This window comes from Pristiophorus japonicus, chromosome 8 (genome assembly GCF_044704955.1).
Source record: "Pristiophorus japonicus isolate sPriJap1 chromosome 8, sPriJap1.hap1, whole genome shotgun sequence".
NCBI lineage: Eukaryota > Metazoa > Chordata > Chondrichthyes > Pristiophoridae > Pristiophorus > Pristiophorus japonicus.
In genome coordinates this window covers 45,545,152-45,560,862 of record NC_091984.1, presented here as the reverse complement: position 1 = coordinate 45,560,862, position 15,711 = coordinate 45,545,152, and the positions used below count along the sequence as shown (strand labels likewise).

The window sequence follows — 15,711 nt, the reverse complement described above, 5'->3', positions numbered from 1 at the left end:
ACATGATCCTCTGTGTGGTTTGACTATTAAACTCCTCTATCCAGTGCTCTGATTAGATATCGGTTTCCATGGGAGAGTCAGTCTCCAGACACTGAGGGAGATTTCTTTCTTTCGCTCTTCCAGGTCAACAGGCCGCAGTCCAACACCACTTGGAGGGTTTGTTGAATTGTCTGTTTATTATATCCATAAGGAGACACTGGATTGCCCCAATGTCAACAACCAAAGGTGCTCCCTTTTAAAAGGAGGCACAACAAAATGAAGAACTTAACCACAAAACCAAAGGACACTTCTGAAACTTAATCATGTAATTACTATTATCCACTATACACTACAGTCCTTGCAGCGCCCGATGGCCGTGGAATGCCTTCAGTGGCTCCTGCTCCAGGACCACGCGGGCACAGTGGAGGCTGGTTTCATTGCAACTATTTTAATAGGACATAAAATCAAGCGCCCCCTTTTGGCGATGGCACTAGAACCCACAAATTTCAAATTAAACTTTTACAGAAACTTAAATCAAATTAAAATTTGGGATGCACTCCAGTCCCTCCGGTGCCAACCTCTCGCAGAAGGTGGACACCGAGTGCTCCATCTCCAGGGACACCCTGGTGCGAACGTATGGTCTCATGACAACAGTGACTACACTTCAAAAATACTGCATTGGCTGCAAAGTGCATTGGGACACCCTAAGGTGGTGACAGGCGCTGTATAAATATGCAAGTCTTTATTTCAGCGAGCGGCAGCCAGGGCTTTCCTGTACAAAGATGGCGGAATCGCGCCCCACCTCACCGCCATGGAGACTGGCGGCTACGCCACTTCCGGGCAGGTGGGCGCGGCTTCTGTGGGCGAAGTAGGAACCGGAAGCTGGTTCTTGTCAACATGGCGCCGAGCGGCGCAGATACGGTACAGCCGTTGTCGTGAGGCACACTAACGGAGCGATAAAGCCTGTCTTCATTCAGATCACCGTCACAGGGAAAAGAGGCGCACGGCGTACCGTTCGCCCGAGGCCCGCTGAGCTGGACGGGGGCAGTCTCTATGGGAGAGTGGCGCTGAAGTGACAGGCTGTGTCTGCAGGATGGACGTGGAGGAAGAGCACATGACGACGCTGCTGTGCATGGGCTTCTCGGAGCCCGCCGCCATCCGCAAGGCGCTCCGCATGGCCAAGAACGATATCAACGAGGCTGTGGCCCTCCTGACCAACGAGAGCCCTGGCCTTGGCTACGAGCCGATGGAGAGCGGCGACCGCCCAGTCGGGGGCGGAGGTGGTGGAGGAGGAAGCAGCGGTGGCGGCAGTTCGGGGACCGGCTCCCGTGGTGGTGGTGGCGGAGGAGGAGGAGGAGGGGGGAGTGGAGGAGGAGGAGGAGGAGGGGACTATAGCCGGAGTGGGTTCGACCCTCCACCCGCCTACGATGAGGTGGTAGAGGTGGAGGTAAGGTCTGCATTAATAAGAGCCACCATCACTTGCATTCCCTGAGGACTTTAAGGCCCCATGGAAACAAGTGGCTTTATAACTAGTTCTCATTTTGTCGTCCGGCAGCTCATTCCTTTCGGCTCCATTCTCTGAATCGTGTGGCCTGTGTCATTAGACAGAAGAACCCATGAGATAAAAATCCCGGTTCTCTGCTAATTGCATAGCTGTGGTGTGCCAGTGGACGAGAGACAATACCTGTCAGTTTCACAGAGGTATAGGCATACCGTCACAAGGTTTCACAGGATGATTTTTGCTCCAGTATGATGAACATAAGAACATAAGAAATAGGAGAAGGAGTAGGCCATTTGGCACCTCGAGTCGGTTCCGCCATTTAATAAGATCATGGCTGATCTGATCATGGACTCTGTTCTACTTCCATGCCCGCTTCCCATAACCCTTTATTCCCCTATCGCTCAAAAAATCTGTCTAATTCTGCCTTAAATATATTCAATGATCCAGCCTCCACAGCTCTCTGGGACAGAGAGTTACATACATTTGCAAGCCTCAGAGAAGAAATTCCTCCTCATCTCAGTTTTAGATGGGCAGCCCCTTATTCTGAGACTATGTCCCCCAGTTTTAGTTTCCCCTATGAGTGGAAATATCCTCTCCATCAACCTTGTCGAGCCCCCTCATTATCTTATGTTCCAATATGATCACCTCTAATTCTTCTGCACTCCAATGAGTAGAGGGCCAACCTACTCAACCTATCTTCATAAGTCAACCCCCTCATCTCTGGAATCAACCTAGTGAACCTTCTCTGAACAGCCTCCAATGCAAGTATATCCTTCCTTAAATATGGAGACCAAAACTATATGCAGTACTCCAGGTGTGGCCTCACCAATACCCTGTACAGTTGTAGCAGGACTTTGCTGCTTTTATACTCTATCTCCCTTGCAAGAAAGGCCAACATTCCATTTGCTTTCCTGATTACTTGCTGTACCTGCATGCATACTTTTTGTGTTTCATGCACAAGGACACCAAGGTCACTCTGGACTGCAGCACTTTGCAATTTTTCTCCATTTAAATTACAATTTGTTTTTCTTTTTTTTTTCTGCCAAAGTGGATAACCGCACATTTTCCCACATTGTACTCCATCTGCCAAATTTTTGCCCGCTCAATTAGCCTGTCTATATCCCATTGCAGATTTTTTGTGTCCTCCTCCACAATTTACTTTCCCACTCATCTTTGTATCATCAGAAAACTTGACTACATTACACTCGGTCCCTTCATCGAAGTCATTAATATAGATTGTAAATAGTTGAGGACCCAGCACCGCTCCCTGCGGCACCCCACTAGTCACTGCTTGACAACTGGAAAATTACTCATTTATCCTGACTTTGTTTTATGTTAGGCAGCCAATCCTCTATCCATGCTAATATATTACCCCCTACCCCGTGAACTTTTATCTTGTGCAGTAACATTTTATGTGGCACCTTATCGAACGCCTTCTGGAAATCCAAATACAGCACATCCACTGGTTCCCCCTTATCCACCCTGCTCATTACGTCCTCAAAGAACTCCTGCAAATTTGTCAAACGTGATTTCCCTTTCATAAAACCATACTGATTCTGATTGAATTATGCTTTTCCAAATGTCCTGCTACTGCTTCTTTAATAATGGATTCCAGCATTTTCCCAACCACAGATGTTAGGCTAACTGGTCTATAGCTTCCTGCTTTTTGTTCACCTCCTTATTTAAATAGGGGCGTTACATTTGCGGTTTTCCAATCTGCCCCAGAATCCAGGGAATTTTGGTAGATTACAACCAATGCATCCACTATCTCTGCAGCCATTTCTTTTAAGACTCTAGGATGTAAACCATCAGGTCCTGGACTTGTCTGCCTTTAGTCCCATTATTTTACCGAGTACTACTACTTTAGTGATTGTGATTGTATTAAGTTCTTCCCTCCCTATAATCCCTTGATTATCCACTATTGGGATGTTTTTAGTGTCTTCTACTGTGAAGACTGATACAAAATATTTGTTCAATGTCTCTGCAATTTCCCTGTTCAACTTTATTAATTCCCCAACCTCATCCTCTAGGGGACCAACATTGACTTTAGCCATTCTTTTCCATTTTATGTACCTGTTGATACTCTTACTATCTGTTTTTATATTCTGTTAGTTTACTTTCATAATCTATCTTCCCCCTCAATCATTTTTTTAGTCGTTCTTTGCTGGTTTTTAAAAGTTTTCCAATCCTCTGGCTTCCCACTAGTCTTGGCCACATTGTATGCCCTTGTTTTCAATTTGATACCATCCCTTATTTCCTTAGTTAGCCACGGATGGTTATCCCTTCTCTTAGAGTCTTTCCTTCTCATTGGGATATATTTTTGTTGCGAGTTATGAAATATCTCCTTAAATGTCTGCCACTGCTCATCAACCATCCCATACTTTAATCTATTTTCCCAGTCCACTTTAGCCAACCCTGCCTTCATACCTCTGTAGTCTCCTTTATTTAAGCTTAGGACACTGGTTTGAGATCCAACTTTTTTACCCTGCAACTGAATTTGAAATTCAACCATATTATGGTCACTCATTCCTCGAGGGTCCTTTACTAGGAGATCATTTATTAATCCTGTCCTATTACACAGTACCAGATCTAAGATAGCCTTCTCCCTGATTGGTTCTGCAATGTACTGTTCAAGAAAACTATCTATGAACTCCTCCTCAAGGCTACCCTGGCCAATTTGCTTTGTCCAATCAATATGAAGGTTAAAATCGCCCATGATTATTGCCATTCCTTTGTTACAAGCCTCCATTATTTCTTGATTTATACTCCGTCCAACCGTGTAGCTACTGTTCGTGGGCCTATAGACTATGCCTACCAGCTTTCCTGTCCCCCCCCCCCCCCCATTCCTTTATTATTCCTCATCTCCACCCAAACTGATTCAACATCTTGATCTTCTGAGCCAATATCGTTTCTCACTAACGCACTGATCTCATCCTTTATTAACGGTGCTACCCCACCTCCTTTTCCTTTCTTTCTGTCCTTCCGAATTGTCAAATACCCCTGAATATTTAGTTCTCAGTCCTGGTCACCTTGTAACCACATCTCTGTAATGGCTATCAGATCATACCCATTTTTATCTATTTGTGCTGTCAACTCATCTATTTTGTTATGAATGCTACATGCATTCAGATAAAGAGCTTTTAAATGTTTTTTTTTACCATTTTTTCCTGCTTTGACCCCACTTTCTGATTCACCTTTATGTTTATACATTCTGTCCCTTCCTGGCACGCTATGACTTTCATTTCCCCCAGTGCTACCCTGCTATTGCCTTCCCCTTATTCTTTGACTTTTTACATTTTTGCTCAACTGAATCCTCTTTTCCACCCCCGCCGCCGCGCCCCCCCCCCCCCCCCCCCCAAACTAATTAATTTAAAGCCCTCTCTACAGCTCTAGTTATTTGATTTGCCAGGACCCTAGTCCCAGCACGGTCTTCAGTGGAGCCCATCCAAACGGCACAGCTCCCTCTTGCCCCAGTACTGGTGCCAACATCCCACAAACCAAAACCCATTTCTCCCACACCATTCTTTGAGCCATGTGTTTAACTCTGATCTTATTTGCTCGATGCGAATTTGCACTTGGCTCAGTTAATAGTCCAGAGATTATCACCTTTGTGGTTCTGCTTTTTAATTTGGCCACTAGCTGCTCATAATCCCTCAGCAGAACCTTTGTTTGTCCTACCTATGTCGTTGGTACCCACGTGGACCGCAACAACTGGATCTTCCCCCTCCCATTCCAAGTTCCCCTCCAGCCCAGAGGAGATATCCTTAACCCTGGCACCGGACAGGCAACACAGCCTTCGGAACTCACGCTCTCGGCTGCAGAGAACCTTATCTATCCCTCTAATTGCCCCCTACCACTACTACATATTTCTCTTTACTGCCCCCCCCCCCAGCCAGAATGGCCCCCTGTACCACGGTGCTGTGGTCAGTTTGCTCATCCTCCTTGCAGTCCCTGCTCTTGTCCACAGGGAGTAAGAGCTTTGAACCTGTTGGGCCAGGGCTGAGGCTCCTCCATCACTACCTCCTGAGTCCCCATACCTGCCTCGCTTGTAGTCCGGCCCTCCTGTCTCTGACCACGGACAAAATTTGAATTAATTAATCTAAGGGGTGTGACTGCCTCCTGGAACACAGTGTCCAGGTATCTTTTTCTCTCTTTTCCCACCCCCCCCCGGGATGTGTCAGTGTCTGCAGCTCTGACCCCAGTTCATCAACACTGAGCCGAAGTTCCTTGAGCTGCAGACACTTGCTGCGGATGTGGTCGCTGTGGATGCTGATGGTATGCTGGTGAAGTGGGATATTTGTTTATATTTTTGAAGGACTTTCATTTATATTTGTATTCATGATCATAACCAATAGTCAATGTGCCAATTTTGGATTTTCTATAGATTTGATAATTGTATTTTCAGTTGGAAAGTCTGTACTGTTTCCTCCTGTAATCTTGCACTCCTGCCTGTTGATGTCAGAGACATTAGGGTAAACCTACCACACATAACTGCTGTTTGGCTCATAACATTAACTATCTCCCACTTACAAAACAATGGTCAGTTGATGCCTGGTTTTAATTTTTCCTTTTAGGGCACTGGCTCATGCTAGGGTATAATTGCATAGGTACTGGCAGGCTAACTATACAGGCTAGTTGATTGTACTTTTTATGTGAGCATAGATGGTGAATATTGGCAGGCTATTCTCCTATCCTAGCAGAGATTGATGTCCTTAGGTGATGTACACACCTGCACTATTTTGGAGGAGCAGTGATGAGCAGCGATCCTCAATACCTCCCCTCGCCCAGGGGCATAGAATCCAAATGCCAAGACTGAGCCACCATCCTAACTAAGATAGGCTAATTCGATACAGACCATTGATTAAAGCTGCAGCTTTTTAATCTGTACCACATTAGATGTCACATTTAGCCACCAATATATTTCAAATAGGCCCTCTTTTTTTTTAAACTTGTACGCCCTGAAATCTCAGTCCTGTTAAGATTGGTAAATGTAAGTGACTCTAATAACTTACATCATGGATAGTTTTTAACCATGAGGTTAGCTGACTAAGATTGGTACAATGTAATGCTTTGGCATACTGTATCATAAGGTGGTTAAAAATATTTTAAAAGGCTTGCATTGATATAGCACCTTTTCAGGATGTCCAATAGCACTTTACATCCAATGAAGTACTTAAGTGTTACTGTTGTAATGTAGGAAACATGAAAGCCAATTTGTGCAGCAAGCTCCCACAAACAGCAATGTGTTAATAAGATAATCTGTTTGTGATGTTGGTTGAGGCATACGTATTGGCCAGGGCACTCGTCTTTGAAATAGTGTCATGGGGGGTTTTTATGTCCACCTGAGAGGGCAGACAGAGCTTCGGTTTAACGTCTCATCCGAAAGATGATACCTCCGACAGTGCAACACTCCCTCAGTACTACGCTCAAATTCCAGCCTAGATTATGTGCTCAAGTCTCTGGAGTGACACTTGAACCCACAACCTTCTGACTTGGAGGCAAGAGTGCGACCATTGTGCCTCGGCTGACACCATGGCACATTGAAAGTTTGTGCCTGTAGTGTCCCTACACAGTCTCCTTCATACTGATGTACTGTTTTACACATCTTTGGGATTAGAATTGGGTGGATCACAGCAGAATATATATCTTTTGTTTCTATCAAATATGTCACGGTCATGATTTTCCCCCATTTGCAACAAAAGCAGGATATGATTTTTGGGTTAGATATATTGGGGCAACATGGAGTGTTGTATCTAACCTATACTTGATGGTCAGTGATGGTAATGTTCAAATCCTTTGATGTCATTTGTCAATGAACACAAAGTTAATCTTGAAAAATAACTTATTCCAGAGACTTGAGCGCACAATCCAGGTTGATCCTTCAGTGCAGTATTGAATGCTGCACTGTTGGTGGTGGTGGCTTTCGGATGAGACGTTAACCTGAGGCCCATCTCTGGTGCATCTAAAAGATTCTACGGCACTATTGAAAGAAGAGCATGGGAGTTAATATATATTCCTGAACCAACGTCATTAAAAAAAATGATCTGGTTATTTCTGTTTGTGGAAGCATACTGTGTGTAAATTATCTGCAGCATTTGCTAACTTAATGAGTGACTACATTTCAAAACCACTTAGTTGCTGTGAAGCCCTTTGGGAAGTCATGAAAGGTGCCATATAAATCCAAGTTCTTTCTAGTTACTTGAGACATTGGAATGTAATTGAGGGCTGCAGGAGAACCCTACAATTTTTACCAGGTAGCTGTTGTATGTTAAGTTTAAGGTAATCAGAGGATCAGTTTCCCATGACAATCATTATGCACCTCTGGTCAGTGTGTACCTGTGTGTAGGGAAGAACTTTTTGTAATATTTAAAAAAAAAAAAAATAAAGCAAATGGGTTTCAAAGTGCATTGCGAAACAGTTGAGTCTATAATATGTCTTCACAAGGGCCCATGTGTCGGACGTGATATAAATAGAATGTTGCACTACATGCTGAACACAAACAAAATTGTAATAACAAAATATGATGTGTTAATAGAGCAGTTATATATGTTTTCTTCCTGTGATTTATTTCTTGATTTTGTTTTGCTAATTGTCAGAATTACATAGAATATACAGCAAAGAAACAGGCCATTCAGCCCAACCTACCCATTTATGCTACACTCGAGCCTCCTCCCATCCTTCCCCATCTAACGCTTATCAGAGATCACCTCTCATTCATCTTAACTCTAGAGAATATAGGGCAAGTCTGCTCAATATCTCTTCATGGGACAATACCCCCATCCCAGGAATCAGTCTGGTGAACCTTCGTTGCACTCCCTCTATTGCAAGTAAATCTACACGTAGATTAAAGTCCTCCATAATTATTGTATGCGCTTCTAATTTCCTGATTTATACTCTGCCCTACATTACAGCTACTGTTTGGAGGTCTATAAACAACTCCCATCAATGTTTTCTGCTCCTTGCTGTTTCTTAGCTCCTCCCAAACTGATTCTACTACTTGATTTTCGGAGCTAAGATGCTTTCTTTCTACTGTCTTTGTCATCCTTTATTATCAGGGCCAACCCTCCTTTTCCATTTTGCCCATCTCTTCTAACAGTTAAGTATCCTGAAATATTTAGTTCCCAACCTTGGCCATGGCTATTACATCAAACCTATTTAATTTCTATCTGCGCTATTATCTCATCTATTTTGTTGCAAATGCTTCGTGCATTTGGATACGGTGCTTTTAGCTTTGACTTTTTTCTATTTTTCCCTGATGTCACCTTAGTCACTAATGCTTATTACCTTTGTTACTCTCTCTCTCCCCTCCTGACCCACTCTGCAAAACTTGCGCTAGAACCTTGACATTTCTCTTGCTGTTTTTAAATTTACTCTTTCCTGAATCCTCCCATCCTTCATTAGTTTAAAGCCCTGTCTACTGCCCTAGTTACTTGATTTGCTGGGACACTGGTCCCAGCCCGGTTTAAGCTGAGCCCATTGCATTGGAACAACTCCCTCTTTCCCCAGTACTGGTGCCAATATCCCATGAACTGAAACCTCTTCCTCCCACACCATTCTTTGACCCATGCATTTAAACATCTAATCTGTTTGTCCCAGTCTCAATTTGCATGTGGCTTGGGTAACAAACTAGAGATTGTTACCTTTTGAGGTACTGCCTTTTAATTTGGATCCTAGCTCCTCAAAATCCCTCAATCATTCCTAATTCTACCTTGGTTCCTATGTGGACCACAACAACTAGATCTTCCCCCTCCAAGTTCTTCTCCAGCCATGAGGAGGTATCCTTAACCCTGGCACCGGGCAGGTAACACAGACTTTGGTATTCCCTGTCTCAGCTACAGAGACAAGTATCTGTCCCCCTGACTGTACTGTCTCCTGCAACTACCACATTCCTTTTTACTCTCGTCCCTTCCCCTCTCCCACTTGAATGGCCTCCTGTACCACAGTACCCTGGTCAGTTTGTCCATCCTCCCTGCAATCATTGCTCTCAGCCATACAAGTAGTAAGTACCTTGTATCTGTTGGTCAAGATCAAGGGCTGAGGCTCCTCCATCACTATATCCTGGGTCCCCATACCTTCCTGACTTGCAGTCACACACACCTGTCCCTGATGTTGACTAACTCTAATGTACTACTTAACTTAAGGGATGTGACTGCCTCCTGGAACAAAGTGTCTAGGTAACTCTCCCCCTCCCTGATGCATCACAATGTCTGCAGCTTGGACTCGAGCTCAGCAACTCTGAGCCGAAGTTCCTCGAGCTGCAGGCACTTGCTGTGGATCTCATCGGTCTTCACCAACCCCCACATGCTGCAGTTACGACACACCACCTGCACTGTCATCTCTATCCAACCATATTCTATTTATATAATTAGTTACAGTATTTATTCAAATGATTATTTTTACTTAAAATTTTTAGTTTATTAATTTAGTTTGTTAATTCAATGAAGTTATAATAGTTGATACACTCCCAGTTCAGAATATAATCCACTTACCTAACCTAGAGAGCAAAAGAGCTGTAATATTTGCCAACTAATCACCTACCTGCTGTCCTGTGACATCACTCCTTGTTTTTTTAAAGTTGCTGCTCAGTTCTCTTTATGCCACCGCTCCTGCTCAGGTCTGCGCTGTATACTGGGCCTTCTCCAGTGCTCCCTTTATGCTGCCGCCTCTTGCGCTTGGGTCTGTGCTGTCTAGTATTAAGCCATGCAGATCAGAAGGTTTGACCTCCAGTCGATGCTGAGTTAGCTCAAAGGCAATAAATGCTGGCCTTGCCAGTGATGCCCACATCCATTGAATGAATTAAAGAAAAGCTGATCTTATTGGAGATGGAAGTTTTATATTGGTCAGTAACTTTTAACATTGTTGTTGCCAATTTAAGTGTATCGAAGGGTTAAGTCATGGCAGGGGAGCTCGGTCACGTGATATGCTCCTCCTGTACCATGTAGGAACTCCGGGACACTCAGGGTCCCTGACGACTACGTGTGCGGGAAGTGTATCCGCCTCCAGCTTCTGACTGACCGCGTTGCGGAATTGGAACTGAGGGTGGATTCACTCTGGAGCATCCACGATGCTGAGAACGACGTGAGTAGCACGTGTAGTGAGTTGGTCTTGCCACAGGTGAAGGGTCCACAGCCAGATAGGGAATGGAAGACCAGCAGGAAGAGTAGTGCAGGGGTCCCCTGTGGTCATCCCCCTGCAAAACAGATACACTGCTTTGAGTGCTGTTGAGGGGGATGACTCATCAGGGGAGGGCAGCAGCAGCCAAGTTCATGGCACCGTGGCTGGCTCTGTTGCACAGGAGGGCAGGAAAAAGAGTGGGAGAGCGATAGTGATAGGGGATTCAATTTTGAGGGGAATAGATAGGCGTTTCTGCGGCCGCAACCGAGACTGCAGGATGGTATGTTGCCTCCCTGATGCAAGGGTCAAGGATGTCTCGGAGCGGGTGCAAGACATTCTAAAAAGGGAGGGAGAACAGCCAGTTGTCGTGGTGCACATTGGTACCAACGACATGGGTTTAAAAAAAAGGGATGAGGTCCTACGAGACGAATTTAAGGAGCTAGGAGCTAAATTTAAAAAGTAGGACCTCAAAAGTAGTAATCTCGGGATTGCTACCAGTGCCACGTGCTAGTCAGAGTAGGAATCGCAGGATAGCGCAGATGACTACCTGGCTTGAGCAGTGGTGCAGCAGGGAGGGATTCAAATTCCTGGGGCATTGGAACCGGTTCTGGGGGAGGTGGGACCAGTACAAACTGGACGCTCTGCACCTGGGCAGGACCGGAACCAATGTCCTAGGGGGAGTGTTTGCTAGTGCTGTTGGGGAGGAGACAAAAGCAAAAGACAAAGGAGATGAGGAAAAGTGGAGGGCAGAGGAACCCAAGAAAAAGAACAAAAAGGGCCACTGTACAGCAAAATTCTAAAAGGACAAAGGGTGTTAAAAACCAAGCATGAAGGCTTTGTGTCTTAATGCAAGGAGTATCCGTTATAAGGTGGATGAATTAACTGTGCAAATAGATGTTAACAAATATGATGTGATTGGGATTACAGAGATGTGGCTCCAGGATGATCAGGGCTGGGAACTCAACATCCAGGGGTATTCAACATTCAGGAAGGATAGAATAAAAGGAAAAGGAGGTGGGGTAGCATTGCTGGTTAAAGAGGAGATTAATGCAATATTTAGGAAAGACATTAGCTTGGATGATGTGGAATCTATATGGGTAGAGCTGCAGAACACCAAAGGGCAAAAAACGTTAGTGGGAGTTGTGTACAGACCTCCAAACAGTAGTAGTGATGTTGGGGAGGGCATCAAACAGGAAATTAGGGGTGCATGCAATAAAGGTGCAGCAGTTATAATGGGTGACTTTAATATGCACATAGATTGGGCTAGCCAAACTGGAAGCAATACGGTGGAGGAGGATTTCCTAGAGTGCATAAGGGATGGTTTTCTAGACCAATATGTCGAGGAACCAACTAGGGGGGAGGCCATCTTCGACTGGGTGTTGTGTAATGAGAGAGGATTAATTAGCAATCTCGTTGTGCGAGGCCCCTTGGGGAAGAGTGACCATAATATGGTGGAATTCTGCATTAGGATGGAGAATGAAACAGTTAATTCAGAGACCATGGTCCAGAACTTAAAGAAGGGTAACTTTGAAGGTATGAGGCGTGAATTGGCTAGGATAGATTGGCGAATGATACTTAAGGGGTTGACTGTGGATGGGCAATGGCAGACATTTAGAGACCGCATGGATGAACTACAACAATTGTACATTCCTGTCTGGCGTAAAAATAAAAAAGGGAAGATGGCTCAACCGTGGCTATCAAGGGAAATCAGGGATAGTATTAAAGCCAAGGAAGTGGCATACAAATTGGCCAGAAATAGCAGCGAACCCAGGGACTGGGAGAAATCTAGAACTCAGCAGAGGAGGACAAAGGGTTTGATTAGGGCAGGGAAAATGGAGTACGAGAAGAAGCTTGCAGGGAACAATAAGACGGATTGCAAAAGTTTCTATAGATATGGAACGAGAAAAAGGTTACTAAAGACAAACGTAGGTTCCCTGCAGTCAGAATCAGGGGAAGTCATAACGGGAAAAAAAAAATGGCAGACCAATTGAACAAGTACTTTGGTTCGGTATTCACTAAGGAGGACACAGACAGCCTTCCGGATATAAAAGGGGTCAGAGGGTCTAGTAAGGAGGAGGAACTGAGGGAAATCTTTATTAGTCGGGAAATTGTGTTGGGGAAATTGATGGGATTGAAGGCCGATAAATCCCCAGGGCCTGATGGACTGCATCCCAGAGTACTTAAGGAGGTGGCCTTGGAAATAGTGGATGCATTGACAGTCATTTTCCAACATTCCATTGACTCTGGATTAGTTCCTATCGAGTGGAGGGTAGCCAATGTCACCCCACTTTTTAAAAAAGGAGGGAGAGAGAAAACGGGGAATTATAGACCGGTCAGCCTGACCTCAGTAGTGGGTAAAATGATGGAATCAATTATTAAGGATGTCATAGCAGCGCATTTGGAAAGAGGTGACATGATGGGTCCAAGTCCGCATGGATTTGTGAAAGGGAAATCATGCTTGACAAATCTTCTGGAATTTTTTGAGGATGTTTCCAGTGGAGTGGACAAGGGAGAACCAGTTGATGTGGTATATTTGGACTTTCAGAAGGCTTTTGACAAGGTCCCACACAAGAGATTAATGTGCAAAGTTAAAGCACATGGGATTGGGGGTAGTTGCTGATGTGGATTGAGAACTGGTTGTCAGACAGGAAGCAAAGAGTAGGAGTAAATGGATACTTTTCAGAATGGCAGGCAGTGACTAGTGGGGTACCGCAAGGTTCTGTGCTGGGGGCCCCAGCTGTTTACACTGTACATTAATGATTTAGACGAGGGGATTAAATGTAGTATCTCCAAATTTGCGGATGACACTAAGTTGGGTGGCAGTGTGAGCTGCGAGGAGGATGCTATGAGGCTGCAGAGTGACTTGGATAGGTTAGGTGAGTGGGCAAATGCATGGCAGATGAAGTATAATGTGGATAAATGTGAGGTTATCCACTTTGGTGGTAAAAACAGAGACAGACTATTATCTGAATGGTGACAGATTAGGAAAAGGGGAGATGCAACGAGTCATTGAAGGTTGGCATGCAGGTACAGCAGGCGGTTAAGAAAGCAAATGGCATGTTGGCCTTCATAGCAAGGGATTTGAGTACAGCGGCAGGGAGGTGTTGCTACAGTTGTACAGGGCCTTGGTGAGGCCACACCTGGAGTATTGTGTACAGTTTTGGTCTCCTAACTTGAGGAAGGACATTCTTGCTATTGAGGGAGTGCAGCGAAGGTTCACCAGACTGGTTCCCGGGATGGTGGGACTGACAGAAGAAAGACTGGATCAACTGGGCTTGTATTCACTGGAGTTCAGAAGAATGAGAGGAGATCTCATAGAAACGTTTAAAATTCTGACGGGTTTAGACAGGTTAGATGCAGGAAGAATGTTCCCAATGTTGGAAGTCCAGAACCAGGGGTCACAGTCTAAGGATAAGGGGTAAGCCATTTAGGACCGAGATGAGGAGAAACTTCTTCACCCAGAGAGTGGTGAACCTGTGGAATTCTCTACCACAGAAAGTTGTTGAGGCCAATTCACTAAATATATTCAAAAGTGAGTTAGATGAAGTCCTTACTACTAGGGGGATCAAGGGATATGGCGAGAAAGCAGGAAGGGGATACTGAAGTTGCATGTTCAGCCATGAACTCATTGAATGGCGGTGCAGGCTAGAAGGGCCGAATGGCCTATTCCACCTATTTTCTATGTTTCTATGTGCTGCCTCAGTAATAAGATGGGAGGGAAGGTGGCTGCAAATTAGCTTCCGAGTGCTATCCAGTGACTTGTAATGAAGATTGTGGATAGAAATACCTGCCTTGGCCACAGATGAAGAATGGTAACTTGGATGAAGTAATGGAGGGTTACCTGGTACCCATGGAACTGTGGTTCAGCAGAAGTCTGTGTCTAGAGCAGGTGTGCCTAAACAACGGCCATTTGCAGCCTAACCTGACCATCAGCAATATTCCCTTTCATTTTTTTGGGGGTGCACAGCCCCTTTAATGGGCTGTGTGGACTATTCAAATTTGTAAAGCCGGCAAGCGGCCTGCACGGGACCTCCAGACAGCCACGGGGTCGCACAGCTTAAGGGCAACATTGCTGTCAGCTCCACAAAGCATTGAAAATTAGTTTTATTTGCATTTATATTGCTTCCACACTTGTTCCGTTTGAACTTTGAGCTTGCAGGTTTGGGCTGTTGGCACAGTTACATCATTGATGGATAACTAATAAATCAGAACACAGATTTGCTCGTCTCTGCTGTTATTATGCAAATTAACAGGAGCAACTTAAACTTTATATGTGGCCCATATAGCTCCATGGTATGCACCTAAGTGGCCCATAAAATCAAAAACTTTGACGTAAAATATCAGCTTGCTCAGTTGGTCGCACATGTGCAGTTAAGCTCCCCTCCAGAGAAAGAATGTTCAAAGTAACTAGTCGCAACAGCAGTAAACTGCAATTAATTCAAAAACACCCAAAGCAAGCGTTTTGCTACTGGCATACATCACTGAAATGAAATGGTGCAGATTAACCCAATTGAGTGCTGAATGTCTTTTGGAACTTGCAGGTTTTGTTAAGTGCAAGAAAAATCATTTTTTGCAGTTAATGATACAAGAAGTTCAACACTGGGGAGACACTCCAGTGCAGATCTTAGTGGCATTGTCGCAATGTAATCCTTCTGATTCATTCATAATTCTTGCATGGTATTTCAGCCACATTGCTGTCAGTCACAATTATGTTAGCTGCCAATAGATGACTAATTGCAACAGAAAGTTAGTAAAATCCAACAAGTATGCTTAAGTTGTACATGTATATTGAAATCTGCACGAGCAAGCAGCTCTAGAGTATTTCAGTTTCTCTCTCCGGCCTTTGCATTTCCTGTTCTTTCACTTGTCTGATGTGGTCTGAACTTTTTAATTGGATAGTCTCCCTTTTGAACATGGAATTTTTTCTTAAGCTCTGAATTTCTTTGCAACTTGTTTTATTTAAGATCCCTTATAATGAGCCTGAATTTGCAGTTGGAGGCTTCCCACGGGGAAATGCCTTCAATCTGAAAATAAAATCCACGCCTACCTTCTGCCTTGAGACTCGCGCTCCTGGGCCTCTGCTCATAAATGTGTAAAGGCCCATGTATCCCAGGGGC

At 44.6% G+C, this 15,711-nt stretch overlaps 1 protein-coding gene across 2 annotated transcripts in view; it reads left to right on the top strand.

The window, feature by feature from the left end:
- Nucleotides 1–845: 845 nt before the first annotated feature.
- Nucleotides 846–15,711, top strand: part of usp24 (ubiquitin specific peptidase 24) — a 230,396-nt gene continuing 215,530 nt past the window's right edge. For both annotated transcript variants that reach the window (XM_070886744.1, XM_070886743.1), the window contains exon 1: nt 846–1,426. In XM_070886744.1, the coding sequence (XP_070742845.1) occupies nt 1,073–1,426 (354 nt within the window). In that variant the 5' untranslated portion in view covers nt 846–1,072. The remainder of the gene's footprint in view (nt 1,427–15,711) is intronic.